This window comes from Pan troglodytes, chromosome 19 (assembly GCF_028858775.2).
Source record: "Pan troglodytes isolate AG18354 chromosome 19, NHGRI_mPanTro3-v2.0_pri, whole genome shotgun sequence".
Lineage (NCBI taxonomy): Eukaryota > Metazoa > Chordata > Mammalia > Primates > Hominidae > Pan > Pan troglodytes.
In genome coordinates this window covers 75,014,404-75,033,864 of record NC_072417.2, presented here as the reverse complement: position 1 = coordinate 75,033,864, position 19,461 = coordinate 75,014,404, and the positions used below count along the sequence as shown (strand labels likewise).

Here is a 19,461-nt window from a genome sequence, read left to right as displayed (position 1 = left end):
TTCAAGACTTTTAATTCAGATTTTCATTCTACTATGTAGAAAGGCTGAACTGGTTTACATTCCATAGCAGTGTTTGATAGTATATACTTTCCTGCACTATTTGATATAATGTTTTCCAATTTGATAGGTGAAAATAGATTCCCATTTTAATTTATGTTCTTATTAGACTGGACATTTAACAGTATTTACTGGCCATTTTATTTCATCTTTATATTTTAGCCTATATTTTTTATTGACTTAAAGAGCTCTTTATCTATAAAGGATATCAGCTTTTTGTACATGTATTACAGTTTTTCTTCATGCAATATTGTTTTGCCCGCACCCGGTCATCTTTTCTTTAGAATTTACATTATACATATTTGACTTTAGCTGATAAGATGAAACAAGTAATACTATTTATATAATCTTGAAATACAGAGAATAAGAAACATATATTAAACTTTTGAGAATGAATATTTTAGTGGGAAAAGTTAGTATGTACTACTCAGGTTTTTCTCAGCATTTAAACTAAATTGATCATGTTCTGGCTAATTTATAAATTTATATTCTTTCTGATATATTTTTCTTTTCTGCTTTCCTTGTTTAGATGCCCCCCACTGATGGATATTACCCTACACATGTTGAATGGATATCTTCTTGCATCTAAAGCCTACCTTAGTGCTCATCTGAAGGAAACAGAGCAAGATAGGCCTTCCCAGAATAATACAATTGGTTTAGTTGGACAAACTGATGCTCCGGAAGTTACCAGGGAAGAATTGAAAAATGCATTACTGGCCGCTCAGGTAAATTTTGCTAAAGTAAAATTTAGTCAAAAAGAGCAAGGGCTTCTCTACTAGCATAATCAGTTCAATAGATGGCACATTGTGCGCTCCATGTACATTGGTGACATATTGTGCATTTCTTTTATTATAGAATCTATTACAATGATGTTACCTTTGCTTCTGAGTATCAGATATGTTGTATTTCTGAAATCAGGAATAATCTTCATGATATGAATGAAATAACCATTTAAATAAGATTTATATTTTAATAAAATTTAAGTGTTTACCTATTCTGAGTTTAGAGTTATATGTTTATTCATTCGGCACATTTTTTTTGTTTTTTTGTTTTTTGAGACAGAGTTTCGCCCTGTCACCCAGGCTGGAGTGCAGAGGTGTAATCTTGGCTCATGGCAACATCCGCCTCCCGGGTTCAAGCAGTTCTCCTGCCTCAGCCTCCTGAGTAGCTGGGACTACAGGCACACGCCACCACACCTGGCTAATTTTTGTATTTTTAGTAGAGACAGGGTTTTGCTGTGTTTGCCAGGCTGGTGTTGAACTCCTGACTTGAGGTGATCCACCCACCTCAGCTTCCCAAAGTGCTGGGATTACAGGCATGAGCCACGGCACCCGGCCTCATTCAACAAATATTTACTGGGACACCTACTGTGTGCCAAGTATTGTTCCAGGAACTGGGGATAGAGTGTTGAAGAAGACAAAATCCTTAGTTATTTGTTTCTTAAGATCAAATGTCAAATTATGGAGACAGACAACAGAAAAACAACTGCATGTATAATAAAATGTCAGGCAGTGATAAATACCATGACAATATAAGCAGTTCAACTTTATATTTAGAAAAGTTTTTTGGCCGGGCATGGTTGCTCATGCCTATAATCCCAGCACTTTGGGTGGCTGAGGTGGGTGGATCACCTGAGTTCAGGAGTTTGAGACCAGCCTGGCCAACATGGTGAAACCCCATCTCTACTAAAAATACAAAAATTAGCCGGGCGTGGTGGCCCAAACCTGTAGTCCCAGCTACTTGGGAGGCTGAGGCAGGAGAATGGCTTGAACCCGGGAGGCGGAGGTTGCAGTGAGCTGAGATCACGCCTCTGCGCTACAGCCTGGGCGACAGAGCGAGACTCCATCTCAACAACAACAACAAAAATCAATAAAATAAATCAATAAAATAAATCTGTTCCTAGGAGTTTCAGATAAGGGATTGAAGATCATAAAAGCTAACATCTGTGTAGTGCTTACCATATGGTAGGTGCTAGCCTAAGTTCTTTAAATATATTAGCTCATTTAATTTTTATAACCTACCTATGAGGTATAGAGTATTATCTCCATTTTTACAGAGTAGGAAAATGTGACCCAGAGAAGTTAAGTGACTTGCTCATGGTTACACATTTAGTAAATGTCAGAACCAGGATTCACTCCTAGGCACTCTGGCTCCTGAGTCAACAACAACAAAAGAAAACAAAACAATAACAATAACAATAACCAAAAACTCCTTTCCCCAAGAACCATGATTATAAAGTAGTCTAACCTCACTTTATAATAAGTTCTTAATCACTTAGCTCAAGTAATTGTTTTCTCTACCTTAGGCAGTAGCTGTCTATCAGAGGTGGATGTCATGTATTCATTTTTATTTTTTACTTCTTTCTGCTAGATGAGAGTGATTTTAGCTCTCCTTTATATATAGGGGCCTCAAATATATTGCCATTACACCTCAAGCTACTGCTCTGTGCAATGATGCTCAAGCCTGTAGACTGAGCAATGAGTTGTGCAGGTGGAATGAATGGTAAGGTAGACTCTTCCCTTGTGAAACCAGAGCCTTAAACAGGTTGAAAAAAAGAAAAATCAGGATAGCATACTGGGAAAAGTAGGAGATTAAGAGGAAGGAAAGGACATTCTGGTAGAAGTCATTTTTGCCTAGGGCCTGTTTTGGATGTAACTGAATTCATGATACTCTTCTAGTAGATATTCTTAAACTGGAGTCCATGGATCTGTTTTAGAGATATGTGATATCATTATGTAATGATGTTTGTTTATGTATGTTAATTTTTATGGGGAGAGGTTACATAGTTTTCTTTAGATTCCTAAGGGGTTCATAATCCTAAAAAGGTGAGAACCACTGCTCTACAGATTGCTCACTTCTGCTCTTAGAAGTACCTCTTTGTGTATGTGTGTTTAAGAAATTAGTTATTTTATCATATCTGTTCATGTGAAAATAAAATCTGATTTGTTTTTTAACTTCTTAGAAACTTCTTACTTTTTCTATGTTTTGTTTGCTTATAGGATAGTGCAGCTGTCCAGATTCTCTTAGAGATTTGCCTACCTACTGAAGAGGAGAAAGCAAATGGTGTCAATCCAGATAGCTTGTTAAGAAATGTTCAAAGTGTTATTACCACCAGTGCTCCAAATAAGGGAATGGAGGAAGGAGAAGACAATTTGCTCTGTAACCTTCGAGAAGTTCAGTGCCTTATCTGTTGTCTCTTGCACCAAATGTACATTGCAGATCCCAACATTGCTAAACTTGTTCACTTTCAGGTCTGTTTCCAAAGAATGATGCTTTGTGTTTGAACTTTATTTTTCTTGGGGGCTTTGAATACTATATTAACAGGGATCATTTAGAAACCAGAGAAAACACAAATGATCCATGGGCTTTTGCAATATGGAGAAAAATCCAGATTTTTAGTTGTCTTTTTTTTTAACCTAATGAAATGTTCGATAGTTTAATCTCTATTCTAGTGCATCAGAAAAGTGAAATGCCAGGTTACATATAGGGCACTATAGCCTTCTGAGCAACTTTTACAGAAAGGAAATGAAATCTTTCATTTGTATTTTTATCTGTACTTTTATAGTTATTTTATTTCTGACTTTTTTCCCGTTTCTTGTTGAGATAGGGTTATCCATGTGAACTTTTGCCTCTGACGGTCGCAGGTATTCCATCTATGCACATCTGTCTAGATTTCATACCTGAGCTTATTGCACAGCCAGAACTTGAGAAACAGGTAATGAGCATTTTGGAGCTTTAGGACAATTGATCTCTCTCTCCAGTCTTACTAGTTATACAAAACATTTTATAATTTTTAATACCTAAAGATATTCTTGAGAAACATGTAATAACTGGATTTTGTATTGCAGATATTTGCTATCCAGTTGCTTTCTCACTTGTGTATACAATATGCATTACCAAAGTCACTTAGTGTGGCTCGTTTAGCTGTCAATGTCATGGGAACTTTGTTAACAGGTATGTAGCCAATCAACATCAACAAACATCTGACATAAATTATTATAGTTCCTATATTTTCTGCATTTAGTGATGCAATATGTTTTTTCTGTCACTCTGAGACAGTATGATACAATATGTGTTAAATACTAGTTTAACTTATGCCATCTTTTGAATTCTTCTTTTGGAAACTTCTGTTTACAAATGTGATTTATAGTGTAGTGGGAATGAATAGGTAGGCAAATTGTATTTTTCATTTTGTGAATGAGTATATATAGATTTGTAAATATAAGCTTTCTGTATTTTATAAATGGAAAACAAATACACTTTCAGAATGTAATTGTATCAGTAGATAACAAGTGTTCATTTATTACAAATGCTCAGAGTTCCAGAAAAATATCATCATATGTATAAATGAAAGATAAATGTATTAGATGTCTTCATAAGTTCTAAAACATATTCTGATATTTTAACCACCTTCTGGTTTGTAGAATAAAATGGTCTGAAAATAAACTACTTTAAAATATATGAACTATAATGCAACCCTTAATGTAATGGCATAGTTAACTTAGTATTCTTTCTCATTATAATATTTCCATAATACCCTGTTGTTTCTCTTTTCATCGTATTTATATCCTGTTATAATTATTTGTAGTGATTAAGAGTTTACACTGCCTGAATTCAATCTCAGTCCCACCACTAACTGGCTTGTGATCTTTAACAAGTTTCTTAACCTCTCTAACCTTTTTTTAAGAGTTTTATCATATATAAAATGAGTGTCATAATAGTACTTTGGTCATTCATAAGATTGTAGGAATTCAATGAAATAATGCATGTAATGTACTTATTGCAAAACTTGTGCATAATAATTTGTATCTTGGATAAAGACTGAGACTACTAGATTGTGAGCTTTCTGAAGACGGGTTGGCTGTGTTTAGAGAACTTCATATCTCCAGCACAGAGCATAGTTCCCCTTAGTATGTTGTGTAAGCTGTGTTGAATTTATATTTGTAAACTAAAATATTGTTTCATTTTTTTCCAACAGTTTTAACACAGGCTAAGCGGTATGCTTTTTTTATGCCAACTCTGCCAAGTTTGGTCTCTTTTTGTCGAGCATTTCCTCCATTGTATGAGGATATTATGTCTTTGCTGATCCAAATAGGGCAAGTTTGTGCCTCTGATGTTGCCACTCAAACAAGAGACATTGATCCAATTATTACACGTAAGTGGTAACTTATTTTCAAGGGTTATCTTAATATCTCAAACAAAAAGGCCAAATTCCTTTCCAAATTTCTTGGCCTTAATGTTTTTTTTCCCTTATGTTGTAGGTCTTCAACAAATAAAGGAGAAACCAAGTGGATGGTCTCAAATCTGTAAAGATTCATCTTATAAAAATGGATCCAGGGACACTGGAAGCATGGATCCTGATGTACAGCTCTGTCACTGTATTGAAAGAACAGTAATTGAAATAATAAATATGAGTGTTAGTGGAATTTAAAACAAAATTTAAAACAACAAAAAGTTGTTTGCTGCATATACCCAACATGAATCTGCATATTAGTAACAACTCTAAACTGAATGGGAACAGTAAAGTATTGTCTTGGAATCACTAAAACAATTCAGTTCAACACGAGTATAGTTTAGAACTTTATGAGAATTATGCTTGCTTGTTTCTGATTGGCACATCTTTGGATCTACTTTGCTGATATGTTTCTATTGTAGCAGCTGAGCTTTTTTTTTTTCCACTGGGAACACATGTAAGAAACTCATTATTGGAAAGGGAATTTGGCCTTGTATTTAGCTTTTGAAGTGAAGACTGCCATGCCTTTAATTTCTTATAAAAATGAGTCTGTGGGTAGCCCTAGTGTTTATTTTAACTGTGAGCTTGTAACAGAATGTGACAAAGATGCAAAGATGGGAGAGGAAAAAAGGGTAAAGGGAAAGGAGAATTAAGGAAATAATAGGAGTTAAAAACACAAGTAGAAATCTCAAAGATTTGCAGTGCAAGTAATAGTAATGCAAGTTGGAATTCTAGTTCTCAAGAAAGAGTATTGAGAAGACTTTTAAAAAGGCAAGTAGCTTTTGTAAATGATTTCTGTGGAAATACAGATGAGGATTTAAAGATTTCACATATTTGCTTCAATTTTTATTAATATATGAAGCCATATGTTTAAAGAGATACTTGAATAATTTGGAATTTTAAGATACTGGTGTAAAAGTGTTTACAGAAACATCTTTGTTCAAAGAAGAACCTTAGAGATCTCATTTAGTTTTATGTTTTAAATTTATTTTTATAATGCTTTATTAACTTACCTAATGCTCAGAGGGGGGAAATATGTATCAAATTAAATGAAGGTAGAGCAATAAAACCCACTGGATTAAAGAGCTCTTGGTTTGTCATCAGGATTATAATTCATATCTTACTTTGAGAAGATCTTTGAGTAAGAAAATGCAGTGTTTGAACCTGAGGAAAAGTTAAAGCGTAGAAAATATTGTCTTGCCGAAGGATTTTGCAGTCCTCTGTCAGTAACTTCCATTGATTAGGCAGACATATTCAGGTAAACCCTAATCATTAAAAAAAAATTATCAATGTAGAAAGTAATTCCCTTTTTTCTCTCTGAGATATACCTCAATCACACACTTCCCCACCCCCACTTGAAACAGACCTCTTCACTTGTGTTTTTTTTTTTTTTTTTTTCCTGAGGTGGAGTCTCGCCCTGTTGCCCAGGCTGGAGTGCAGTGGGATGATCTTGGCTCACTGCAACTTCTGCCACCTGGGTTCAAGGGATTCTCGTGCCTCAACCTCCTGAGTAGCTGGGACTGCAGGCACGCGCCACCTGTATTTTTGTATTTTTAGTAGAGACGGGGGTTTGCCATGTTGCCCAGGCTGGTTTTGAACTCCTGGCCTCAGGTGATCTGCCCACCTTGGCCTCCCAAAGTGCTGGGATTACAGGTGTGAGCCACCGCACCCGGCCAGACCGCTTCACTTGTAAAAGAAATTAGGCTAATAAGAAGGTGTAGTTTTTGAGAAATGAAATTTAACTTTAGCCTTTTCACTAGTAAATAGTCACATCTCATTTTCTTCCTTTGTAAAATGGGGTTACTACTGGCCCTACCTCATATTCTATGAGAATGAGTTTGTAGCTGTTTCAAATCATGAAGTGCATAGTATCACATGTGATAGAATATTTATAACTTTTTATTAGATGCTTAATGTTCAATTAAGTAATTTTGATGTGAAAAATAAAAGTAATAAAAGTATCTTAAAAATAGCATAAGAATTTTCATATTTTTAAACAAGGCAGTTTTGTAGTCCCTTAAGATTAAATACAACTGCTCCTTTTTTTTTTAAACTGAGGCCTTGCGATATTTTGTGTGAATAGATATGCCCTAGGAGTTCAGAAAAAGTTAAAAGTATGTTTTCTAATTAAATGCAGTGCACATTCCTGGATCAATATTCAAAGACTGGTCATAACCTGCTGTGTTAAAATAATCACATATGCTCTTTTTCATCAGATTTGTTGATGATGTAAATAAAATGTGTAAATATATTAGTAAATGTTAATATTCATGTATTTTAAGTTAAGGTTATAAAATTTGTCACAATGTGTTTTTTTATTCAAGTGAAAACAGATGTGTGCAGCTATTTTGAATATTGGTTTATAAACATTCATATTCTTTATCAAACGAACCTGTAGTTTTTGTGTTTCATTCCACTAGAGTTAACCTGAAGGGAACGGTTCAAGGGACTGTATTCGAGGTCTGTATGGCTCCAGGGCCTACGTGTATCTCTTTCTGTTATGCCACATACATTAAATGGCAATGCAAGGTGAGAGCCAGTTGAAACTCTTAGTAATTTAGGAGAGGAAAATGAGAGTAGTTATACTAGAGCAGTTACTCAAAAGAGTTGATTTTTTTTTTTTTTTTGAGACGGAGTCTCGCTCTGTCTCCCAGGCTGGAGTGCAATGGCGCGATCTCGGCTCACTGCAAGCTCCGCCTCCCGGGTTCATGCCATTCTCCTGCCTCAGTCTCCCAAGTAGCTGGGACTACAGGCGCCCGCCCACCACGCCCGCCTAATTTTTTGTGTTTTTAGTAGAGACGGGGTTTCACCGTGTTAGCCAGGATGGTCTTGGTCTCCTGACCTGGTGATCCGCCTGCCTCGGCCTCCCAAAGTGCTGGGATTACAGGCGTGAGCCACTGCGCCCGGCCAAGAGTTGATGTTTTAAAAATTATAAAAGAGAAATAACAATTTGAAGATATTTTTAAGGATTTATTTTTAAACATTATCCTTCCTTTCATTGTCTTAACAGTAAATTACTTCATCTTTGCTCATTCATATATATTTTCACATTACTGAATCCCTAACACCCAGTTTGGGGTTTGCTTTGCCTTTTTTCACTTAACCTTATATGGGATTTTTTCTTGCAAGTTTAATTTTTATAAGTTTATTGGCTTCATAATGTATTGAATTCATCTGTCATAACCACCTCCATATTACTAGACTGGGAAGTTCATAATTTTTTTCAGTATTACCAATAGATATTATTGTCAATTGCGGTATCACATTTTCTTTCGTTTAGATTACGTCTTTAGGATAAATATCTGGAGCTCAGATTACTAGGTCAAAGGGTAGAGTTTATTTTTATGACAAGTTTTGTCATTTTTGGTAAGATATATCACAATTGACAATGAGGCAAACAAATCAACTAGCCCCCTCCTGCTCTTTCTTCCCAGCAAACTCCTTCCCCAAACTAGTTACTTGAATTTGAGAAACAGTATGAGGTTTTGCCTTTTGGAGACATTATTATTTGAGTCAAGTTTAGGTTATACGGATTTTTTTAAAAAATAACATGATTTGGCAAGATCATGATGAACCTCCTTTTCTTTGAGTAAATTAAAGTACTACTGGCAAATAATAAACTGGTCTTAGGAGGGATGGAAGGCGGATAAACCTTAATGGAAGTAGAAGTGATCTGATACTGGAGACCCTGAGAGCTTGTCTCTGGCTTATTTTAGCATCCGGGAAAGCCTTGAATATTATGAAAGATAGATTGTAGCCCGATGTCACAGAGCCTTCTTACTTAAGTTTGGCTCAGCAGTCTGGCAATTCCCGCCTGAGTCTTCGCTATCCTGGCTACTGCAAAGCTGGGTAATTTAAATTGAGTGGCACTGATAAATGCTCAAAGAACTTGGCAAAGCTTAAAGATACTTCCTTTCCGCTGGTCTACGGACGTGAAGAATGAGACTTCCAGTTTCCAAGGAATTTGCTGCATAGACTCTATCGCCGGTTTCAAAAGTCAAACTGAGACGACTTTCTGCTTTAGACAAACACTAGGGATTTGCTGGAGTGGCGACAACCTTCCGCCGCATACCTTGAGCCCTTTTTTTTTTTTTTTTTCGGAGACTTCCATTGGATGCCGAAGTTCTCGCCCCCTCACCTCGCACCGGGATTGGTTGATTCCTGGCCTTGGCGGGTGATTGGTCGAGCTCGCTGGGCTATTGGGCGCTGGGAGTCGAGGGGGCGGGAGGCGGGAATTCGTCTCGGGTTGTGTGGTTGAGGGGTCTGGTGGGTTGAGGAAAGGTAACGGCGGCCCCAAGCCTGCACACAAGGCCGGGGAAGTAGCAGCACCCCCAGGAAGAGGGAGGAGGAAGGGCTCGTGCCCTTTCTTCTCTTCCAGGGCTCCGCTTTATTTGCTCTCAGAAGTCGGTTTCCTTTCCTTTTCTTCAGTGAATCGGAGCTCAGAGCGTTGCTTCGGTTTCCCTCCAGACAGGCAAGTCGGAGGGAAGTCCACGGAAAGGGCTTGAGTTCTTCTGCACAGCCTGCGGGCCCATCGGTGGTGACTGGATCACCAGGGTCTCGGGGATCTCAACTGGCTGGGGGAGGAGGGAGATACGGGGCAGAAAACCTGAGGAGGGAGCCTATCCTTACCTCCTTTGAGCGCAGGCCTGTTCTTAGCCCGGGCGCTGCGTTAATTCTTGGCGGGAGGCAGAGGGGTGTGTTTATCCTTTATGCAATGTTTGGGGGAAGCTACCCCATTTTGACACTATTGTTGCCACAGCCGGGGTACAGGACGGGCTGATTTCTAGATTATATCTGAGTAACTAGGCCAGCGTTGAGTTGTTGATTCATATTAAGAGGTTAGATTCCACCATACCTCATTCTCAGAGCTTTACAGATAGAATCGCAAAATGTTAGAGCTGGAAAATACCCTAGAATAATGGTTCTTCTTTTGGAACACACAAGCAGTGGTGAATGTTATTATTGGCTTCATAATCTATTGAATTGCTATTTTAACCATCTCTTCGTCCCCAGGTTGAATTTACAATTTTTTCCCACGACTGCAAATAATTCCTTATTTAATAACAGTGCATGTAATTTCCCCCGCTATTTTGATTTCCTTGAGATATATTTACGGGAAGAGAAATCTATGGACTTTTTCTTCAGAAAAATGCAATCATGTACAGAAACTTATGCTTGCAATTTCAAGAGGTCATTGTCTCTGAATTACATCCGTGGATCCTAGGTTAAGAAAAGTGGTTTAGAAGAGGTGAGGATTAAAGTGATCCTCATCTGTGTCAGATCCTGGGTTAGGTACATTCTGCCCTGGCTAATTTTCATAAAAACCCTGTCAGGTAAGTAGTAGTATTTCAATTCCATATATGGAGAAACAAGCTCTGAGAAGTTAAGTGATTCACACAGTGGAATTCAAACTTAGGATTGCCTTACTCCAAAGCCCATCCTGTTTCTATAATACTCTACTGATCTTCAAATAACATTTTTGAGTGCCTACTATGTGCCAAGGCATTCTCTTTCTTATAACAGCCTTTAAATTAAATTAGGGGTTATCACAGGTAAGGATCTTAGACTAGAGAAGTAAAAAGATATGTCAAAGATAACATACCTGAGTCAAAGATAACATACCAGGCAGTATACCAAAACCTGGTATAGAACCTATGCTTCCTGACTTCCGGTCAACAGCTTTTTTCTTCTAACTGGAGGACTGCAGAAAGGGGTAACACAAAGGGGAAGAACTGGAGAAAGAGTGGTGCTACGGAGTTGTAGAGAGAGAGGCCTCAGGAACTTATTTGTTTCTGTAGGTTGATTACATCTGATCTAACTGTTACAAGAGCTCATGTTTAATCTGGTATGTACTTTATCATATTTGCACATTATTTCACTTAATCATTACCACAATCCTATGGGGTACATGCAGTCACTGTGGCTTAGAGAAGGTAACTAACTTTCCCGAAGTCACACAACTAATACCTGGCAGAGTGAAGGATACAAATCTAGATTTGTTAGACTCTAAGACATGCTCTTGACCGCTGTGATTTATAAGACTAGGAAATTATTTTGTTTCCGTTTGTTTTGTTTATACTTTTATTAATTCCAATTTTTGTTTCCAGATTTCTCTCTTAGTTTTGGTTCTCTGGTTTTCTTTGTAAGGCGTGTCTCAATATTTGACATTTTCATTTCTGTTGTAGTTAGGAATCTGAAATAAACAGGAAAGCACTATGTCTTCAATGTGGTCTGAATATACAATTGGTGGGGTGAAGATTTACTTTCCTTATAAAGCTTACCCGTCACAGCTTGCTATGATGAATTCTGTAAGTATTTTTCAGCAGTTAAGTTTTTATTAAGATATAGATACTTATGACATAAAGTACATTGAGTATGTGACTGCATTCATATTCTCAGTAAATGGAGAATATTTTCTGGGTTCACTTGGAAGAATATCTAACCTCTGGGAAACTACTGATTGCCGCTAAACTGTATATCTCTGTGGTTAAGGCAAAGAAGAACATTCTGAAAAATGTTCTCAGCTCATTTGGAATTTCTATACTTTTAATGAAAAACTGCCATACTTTTAAGTAAAAACAGAGTATTTACTATCTTTTACACAGAATACTATTTTTCTCACCATTGTTTTGTTTGGATCATGTAGAAAATTAACATACAAATTTGAGTAAACCAGCTTTCCAGTTTTGTTACAGCTATTTTGCCATATGTACTTCATATCTTATTTACTGGTAACAAGATTATTAGTATCCTGAATTTGTTCTTTTCCTTTCCTAGCCATGTTTTTATACTTTTATTACATATATATGTATCCATAAACAATATAGAATATTATTTTACATATTTGAAACTGTGCATGATGTGATACGGTACCTTACCTTTCATGCAGAACTTGAGTTTTTTAACTTAGCATTATTTTTAATGTATAGCCCTGTTGATTCTTAATCCATTTTAATTGTTGTATAAATTCCATTGGATGAATATACCAGAATTTATCTGTCCATTTTCTTATTGGTAGACATTTAGGTTGTTTACATTCTTTTGCAATTACAAACAATGCTGCTGTGAACTTTCTTTTTTCTTTTTGTTTTTGAGACAGCGTCTCACTCTGTCGCCCAGATTGGAGTGCAGTGGCGCGATCTTGGCTCACTGCAACCCCTGCCTCCCAGGCTGAAGCTATTCTCCTGCCTCAGCCTCCCCAGTAGCTGGGATTACAGGGATGCGCCACCACGCCCAGCTAAGTTTTGGATTTTTAGTAGAGACGGGTTTTCACCGTGTTGGCCAGGCTGGTCTTGAACTCCTGACCTCAAATGATCCACCTGCCTTGGCCTCCCAAAGTGATGGGATTACAAGCGTGGCTGCTGCTGTGAACTTTCTTATGCATGTTTCCTTGTGTTCATGTGGGAAAGGTTTTGGGTGTACACATAGAACTGGACTTGCTGGAGCTGGGCATCTTCACTTTATAAGAAATTGTTTATTTCTCTACCAAGTAGTTGTAACAATTTGTACTCTCACTAGCAGTATCCTTCATTAAGTTTTCATCAAAGATATTGATAGGTAGTAATGTATTCTGGTTTTACAGAAATCATTGATGCTTGCATAATTCTGGCACAGATTCCTCTTTTCATTTCTTCTCTTGTGCTTGATATTTTGGTAAGATAATCTTAGGGAGAGGTGTAAAGGAATACAGTTTGGATTTAACTAAATATGAGTTCCTTCTGCTATTGTTGTGTTCCCTGGAGTGCAATCTCACTTTTCCTTGCTGTTCTATTTAAACTTCAGATGGAGAGAGACCTTTATAAAGTTAATATGTTTATTAATCTTTTTCATTGGTTTCTGTGTTCATAGATTCTCAGAGGATTAAACAGTAAGCAACATTGTTTGTTGGAGAGTCCCACAGGAAGTGGAAAAAGCTTAGCCTTACTTTGTTCTGCTTTAGCATGGCAACAATCTCTTAGTGGTAAGTAGTTGCTTACTGGGATCTGAGAAAATATAATACAGTATTCTTTATCCAGACTGGTTCAGCCATGCTGTTGCTAACTTAAATATTCGTTTAAAGATGTTTCTTTAAAATAAGTTATAAATCTTCCAAAAGAGTTTCAATATAGCAAAATATGTTTAATTAATGCTAAAATAGTATTGAACATAATTTAGTCTTTTGATGAGTCAGAAAGTACATAAAGACTTGGCAGCCTGGGCAGCATGGTGATACCCCATCTCTACAAAAATTGACAATCAATTAGCCAGGCATGGTGATGTACACTTGTAGTCCCAGCTACTTGGGAGACTGAGGTGGTAGGATCGCTTGAGCCCAGGAGGTCGAGGTTGCAGAGAGCTGTGATTGTGCACTCCAGCTGGGTGAAAGAAAACAAACAAACAAACAAAGTTTTGGATGCTTAGAGTTATTATAAAAATAATTAGATGATAATCTGTATGTAAAAGATGCAAGAGATGGGCTGTCATGATGCTGTAACACATACTAATTGCTTTTCTTGGGGGGGAAATCCTTTAATATATTTGCTTACCTGTTCCTTTCTCATAACATCAGCACATGGAATATATAAAAAAGAATACATTCTAGTTGATCTTTCTACTTGTTTAAATGCCAGATAAACAGAAATTTAGTATAATATTGTTTGTATGAATTTATATTACTTCCCACTACTTTTCCTTTTTTTTTTTTTTTTTTGAGTAGAGTCACCTGGGATGGAGCATAGTGATGTGATCATAGCTCACTGTAACCTCAAACTCCCAGGCTCAAGTGATTCTCCTGCTTCAGCCTCTTAAATAGTTGGGATTACAGGCATGAGCCACCAGGCCAAACTATTTTTACTTTGTTTGCTAACAAATGCCTATTAATATTTACTTCTATGAAAGACTATATAAACTACATAATGAATCAGAAATATAATATTGGATACATTTTAGTTACATTAGATGGCTTTATCCTAAAGTATTAGGAGAATTGAGGTTAAACATGGTATGTGTATGTATGTATGTATGTGTATATAGGTATATAGATACATTTTTAAAATGAAATGTTTGTTACTAATAAGAGTATATTAAGGCTGGGCACAGTGGCGCACGCCTGTAATCCCAGCACTTTGGGAGGCCAAGGCAGGTGGATCACCTGAGGTTGGAAGTTTGAGACCAGCCAGACCAACGTGGAGAAACCCCATCTCTACTAAAAATACAAAATTAGCCTGGTGAGGTGGCGTGTGCCTGTAATCCCAGCTACTCGAGAGGCTGAGACAGGAGAATCACTTGAACCTGGGAGGTGGAGGTTGCAGTGAGCCGAGATCGCGCCATTGCACTTCAGCCTGGGCAACAGGAGCGAAACTCTGTCTCAAAAAAAAAAAAACAGTAAATACTTCATAAGCTTTTGGTTGTTCATTTTGATTCTCACTGATGTTAATTTTGGGAAAAATGAGTTTATTGGTACTAACTTCAGGTCTTAATGGCAGATGTCTGGAAAATAGAATTAGGAATATTTATATGGTACAAATGGGAAAACAATGTCAATACTGATTATTTTTAAAAATAAATTATTTAGCTTTTTTGGGGGTATATGAATTGTACATTTGTATACAATGTAGGCACACAATGTAAACTTATTATAATTTGGTATTATATTTAGCACTAAAATTACCTATTTTATTGATTTGAATATTGACCTTAAAATGTATTTTGATGCAAGTATCAGAATTAATACATCAAAAAACGTGTTTCTATTTGAAATAGAAGTATAATTGGGGGAATGATTTAACCCTTATGTGTTAGATTATTATCTAATATATTGAACTTTCAAATTCTTCATTTAGGGAAAGAGTAGTAATTAAGGATATACTTTATGTCCTTGTTTCAATCCATTCTTGAATTTTAGATAAATCTTAATATAAATGAATACTTGAGTAGTTGTACTTTTATTACATTATTAATCTTAGATTATTAGATTTTTACAGATTACATAAATGGGTGATAATTTCCCTATAAATGTTTTTGTTTTGGTTTTTGAAACAGAGTCTTGCTCTGTCGCCTAGGCTGGAGTGCAGTGGCATGACCTCGGCTCATTGCTACCTCTGCCTCCCAGGTTCAAGCGATTCTCCTGCCTCAGCCTCCTGAGTAGGTGGTATTACAGGCGTGCACCACCACGCCTGGCTAATTTTTGTATTTTTAGTAGAGACAGGGTTTTACCATATTGGCCAGGCTGGTCTCGAACTCCTGACTTCAATTGATGTGCCTGCCTCGGCCTCCCAAAGTGCTAGGATAACAGGCGTGAGCCACTGTGTCCAACCAAATGTTTTTGGCTTATTTCTCTCCTGTCCTAATTTGATGCTGCAGATAAAGTGACCAGCTTGTCCAGGTTTGCCAGGTACCTTCCTGGTGTTAGCCCTAAAAATCTTTTATCTTAGGAAACCTCCCAATCCTGGGTGAACTGGGCTGGTTACTTACCTAGCTGTAGAGAATGATTGATGTTTATTTAATTAGATATATTATAAATAGATGTTCTTTCATTTTTAGGGAAACCAGCAGATGAGGGCGTAAGTGAAAAAGCTGAAGTACAATTGTCATGTTGTTGTGCATGCCATTCAAAGGATTTTACAAACAATGACATGAACCAAGGAACTTCACGTCATTTCAACTATCCAAGCACACCACCTTCTGAAAGAAATGGCACTTCATCAACTTGTCAAGGTAATTTATATTTTGCCTGGGTCAGTTGATATCTGTAATAAGAGTCTTAATTATTACTGTTATAAGCCCTAATTTATATAAGTTTGGTTAGCATAACTGATTATATATCTCTATCTAGTTTCTCTGGAATGATTTTAAAATAGCACAGAGTGGTCAAAAATCCATAGACGTTTTTAAATTCTTGGTTTGACTTTTAATTTATTGAGACATTTTGTTGTCCTAAATAATTTTTTAAGGAAGGCAAGGCAAAATAAATGATTTTCCAAAATTGATGTTATTTGTAGCCATTATTGTTAATTATATGTTAGAATTCTATAAAACAATGTTCGTATCCTAAGACGAAATCTAATTAGGATTGATTAGATTTATGAATCTAATTGATTCATTCTTGATAAGTTTGCCTGGCCTTCTGAGGCCAGTATCCTACATAAGTATCAGGTATGTTTATGTGTGATCTTTAAATAATTTTTACTAATTTTAGAGAAATACATTAAGAGTAACATAAGATTATTAATAATATATTTAAAAAATATTTCACCTGCTTTTGGCTGTATAGAAAGGATAGACTATTATTTACCTAAGAAACCTAGGGAACATCCTGGACACTTTGCTCTTTCTTATTTCTTCATGTACATCTCCATATCCATTGGTACCTCCATAGTCCAAACTACCATTTCTTGTTTAGAGCATCCAATAACGCTTTTTTCTGCTTTTACTCATGCTATTCCTTTACCAGTCACTGGCAGGGAGACAGAGGTTGCCATGATTGACTTAAGTCAAAACAAAGAGTATCCATTTCCTAAAATCAAGGATGGAGTCAGCTTCCTCTAAAGCATGTGACTATATAGAGGAGGGTAGATGATTGAACTTCTGGTAGGAATGAGGAAAGAGAAGTGGAACAGTTGTTAAATAGGTGACCAATAGTGTTGTCTACATTGTTTTGATTTTGGCCTTTTGGATTTCTTCCCTTTCCTTCAAAGATTTATGCTTTCTCCTTCCTCAGAGCCTTTGCTTCTATTAGTGTCTCTTCTGAGCAAAGTTCCATCTTCAATTTATTATCCTTTTCTTCCTCAGTTTACATGTGACTTCCTTGGGGTATCCATCACTGATTTTTCTGTCAGAGTAGATTTGATTTTCCTATTATAGTCTATCTTCTCCTTGTGTACCTTTCCTTTATAGCACTTGTTACAGTTTGTATTATATGTGTCTGTCTAAATCTTTTATTAATCTCTGCTTCCTTGGCAGACTACTTCATGAGGTTAGGAATATTGTCAATTTGCTTACCATTGTATCCCTAGAACTCTAGCAGGGTGCCTGGCATATGGTAGGTGCTAGATAAATATTTGTTGTTAGGAATGAATGGGATTAATTTTCAGCTAATTATAGGAATTCTGGTGTAGAATATTTATATGCAACCTTTTAAAAACAGCTTTATTGACGTTTACTTGACATAACAAATTGCATATATTTAAATGGTACTTTTTTTTTTTTTTTTTTTTGAGACAGAATCTCACTCTGTTGCCCAGGCTGGAGTGCAGTGGTGTGATTTTGGCCCACTGCAACCTTCACCTCCTGGGTTCAAGCAATTATCCTGCCTCAGCTTCCCAAGTAATTGGGATGACAGGCGCCTGCCACCACACCCAGCTAATTTTTTGTATTTTTAGTAGGGACAGGATTTTACCATGTTGGCCAGGCTGGTCTCGAACTCCTGACCTCAAGTTACTCACCTGCCTCGGCCTCCCAGAGTCCTGGGATTATAGGCGTGAGCGACCACGCCCAGCCTAAATGGTACACTTTGATACATTTTGACATATGTACCTCCATGAAACTTTCACCAGAATCAAGACAGTGAACATACACACCAACCCCATATTCACTTTATCCAAAGCTTTTTAAACATGCTCACTTTCCCAAAAAGTTTTCTCATGGACTTTTGTTATCCCTCCTTCCCACCCCTACATGACTCACTTCCCCAACCAACCACCTGTCTGATTTTTGTTACTATAGATTAGTTTGCATTTTCTATAGTTTATATAAATGGATTCATACAGGATGTATACTTATTTTGTCTGGCTTCTTTCACTTATGACAATTATTTTGAGATTCCTCTATGTTGTTGCATGTATTAATAGTTTGTTTCTTTTTATTTCTGAGTAATTGTGCATGGATATACCACAAATTGGTTATTGGCTGTTTATGTATATTTGGGTTATTGCTAGTTCTGGGCTATTACAAAGACGGATACTGTGAACATTTGTGTCTACATCTTTGTACGGATGTATGTTTTCATTTCTCTTGGGTGAATGCTAGGAGCAGAATGACCAGATTGCTTTGTAGGTGTGTATGTTTTAACTTTTTTTTTTTTTTTTTTTTTTTGAGACGGAGTCACTCTTGCCCAGGCTGGAGTGCAGTGGCGCAATCTCAGCTCACTGCAACCTCTGCCTCTCGGGTTCAAGTGATTCTCCTGCCTCAGCTTCCCAAGTAGCTAGGATTACAGGAATGTGCCACCACACCTGGCTAATTTTTGTATTTTTAGTAGAGATGGGGTTTCACCACTTTGGTCAGGCTGCTCTGTAGCTCCTGACGTCAAGTGATCCACCCATTTGTGCCTCACAAAGTGTTAGGATTACAGGCGTGAGCCACCGTGCCTGGCCAACTTTTTAAGAAATTTCCAAACTGTTTCATGAAGTGGTCATACCATTTTATATTCCCATCAGCAGTTATGAGAGTTCCAGTTTCTTCACATCCTTGTGAACCCTTGGTATGGTCAGTCCTTTTAATTTTAGCCATTCTTTTTTTTTTTTTTCCTGGAGATAGGGTTTCATTCTGTTGCCCAGGCTGGGTACAGTACTGTGATCTTGGCTCACTTGGCTCATTGCAACCCCTGCCTCCTGGAACCAAGTGATCCTCACACTTCACACTCCCTAGTAGTTGAGACTACTGGCATGCACCACCACACCTAGCTAATTTTTATGGTTTTTGTTGGTTTTACTGTGTTCCCCAGGCTTGTCTTGAACCCCTGGGCTCAAGTGATCTGCCTTCTTCGGCCTCCCAAAGCACTGGGATTATAGGCATTAGCCACCATACCTGGCCTTAATTTTAGCTACTCTAATAGGCATGTGGCGGTATCTCATTGTGGTTTTAATTTTCATTTCCCATATTTTCATGTTCTTATTAGCTATCCATGTATCTTGTTTGATGATATGTCTGTTCAAATAATTGCCTATTTTTTATTAGTTTGTGTTCTTACTGTTAAATTTTGAGACTTCTTTAAACATTTTGAATACAAGTCTTTGATCAGATAGAATTTTAGGTTTACATTTAGGTCTAAGATCCATTTTGAGTTAATATGTGTATATGGTGTAAGGTATGGATTCAAGTTCATTTTTTTGCATGTGGATATCCAGTTGTTCAGCACCTGGATATATTGAAAAGGCTATCCTTTATCCACTACATTGCCTTTGTGTCTTTATCAA

The 19,461-nt window shown here is 36.9% G+C and overlaps 2 protein-coding genes across 20 annotated transcripts in view; both read left to right on the top strand.

Moving 5' to 3' along the window:
* INTS2 (integrator complex subunit 2) overlaps nt 1-7,681 on the top strand; it is a 73,680-nt gene extending 65,999 nt beyond the window's left edge. For all 9 annotated transcript variants that reach the window (XM_063799135.1, XM_063799132.1, XM_063799131.1 and 6 more), the window contains 6 exons: nt 587-782; nt 3,057-3,308; nt 3,665-3,772; nt 3,906-4,011; nt 5,036-5,212; nt 5,319-7,681. In XM_063799135.1, coding sequence (XP_063655205.1) covers nt 587-782; nt 3,057-3,308; nt 3,665-3,772; nt 3,906-4,011; nt 5,036-5,212; nt 5,319-5,488 — 1,009 coding nt within the window. In that variant the 3' untranslated portion in view covers nt 5,489-7,681. The remainder of the gene's footprint in view (nt 1-586; nt 783-3,056; nt 3,309-3,664; nt 3,773-3,905; nt 4,012-5,035; nt 5,213-5,318) is intronic.
* Nucleotides 7,682-9,446: 1,765 nt separating this feature from the next.
* The window catches only part of BRIP1 (BRCA1 interacting helicase 1), a 183,653-nt gene continuing 173,638 nt past the window's right edge, over nt 9,447-19,461 (top strand). For 4 of the 11 annotated variants that reach the window (XM_063799125.1, XM_511607.8, XM_063799124.1 and 1 more), the window contains exons 1-4: nt 9,484-9,761; nt 11,476-11,598; nt 13,139-13,250; nt 15,812-15,985. In XM_063799125.1, coding sequence (XP_063655195.1) covers nt 11,506-11,598; nt 13,139-13,250; nt 15,812-15,985 — 379 coding nt within the window. In that variant the 5' untranslated portion in view covers nt 9,484-9,761; nt 11,476-11,505. Of the gene's footprint in view, nt 9,762-11,475; nt 11,599-13,138; nt 13,251-15,811; nt 15,986-19,461 lie in introns of all 11 variants that reach the window. The other 7 variants (XM_063799129.1, XM_063799127.1, XM_063799126.1 and 4 more) reach the window with 5 other exon arrangements.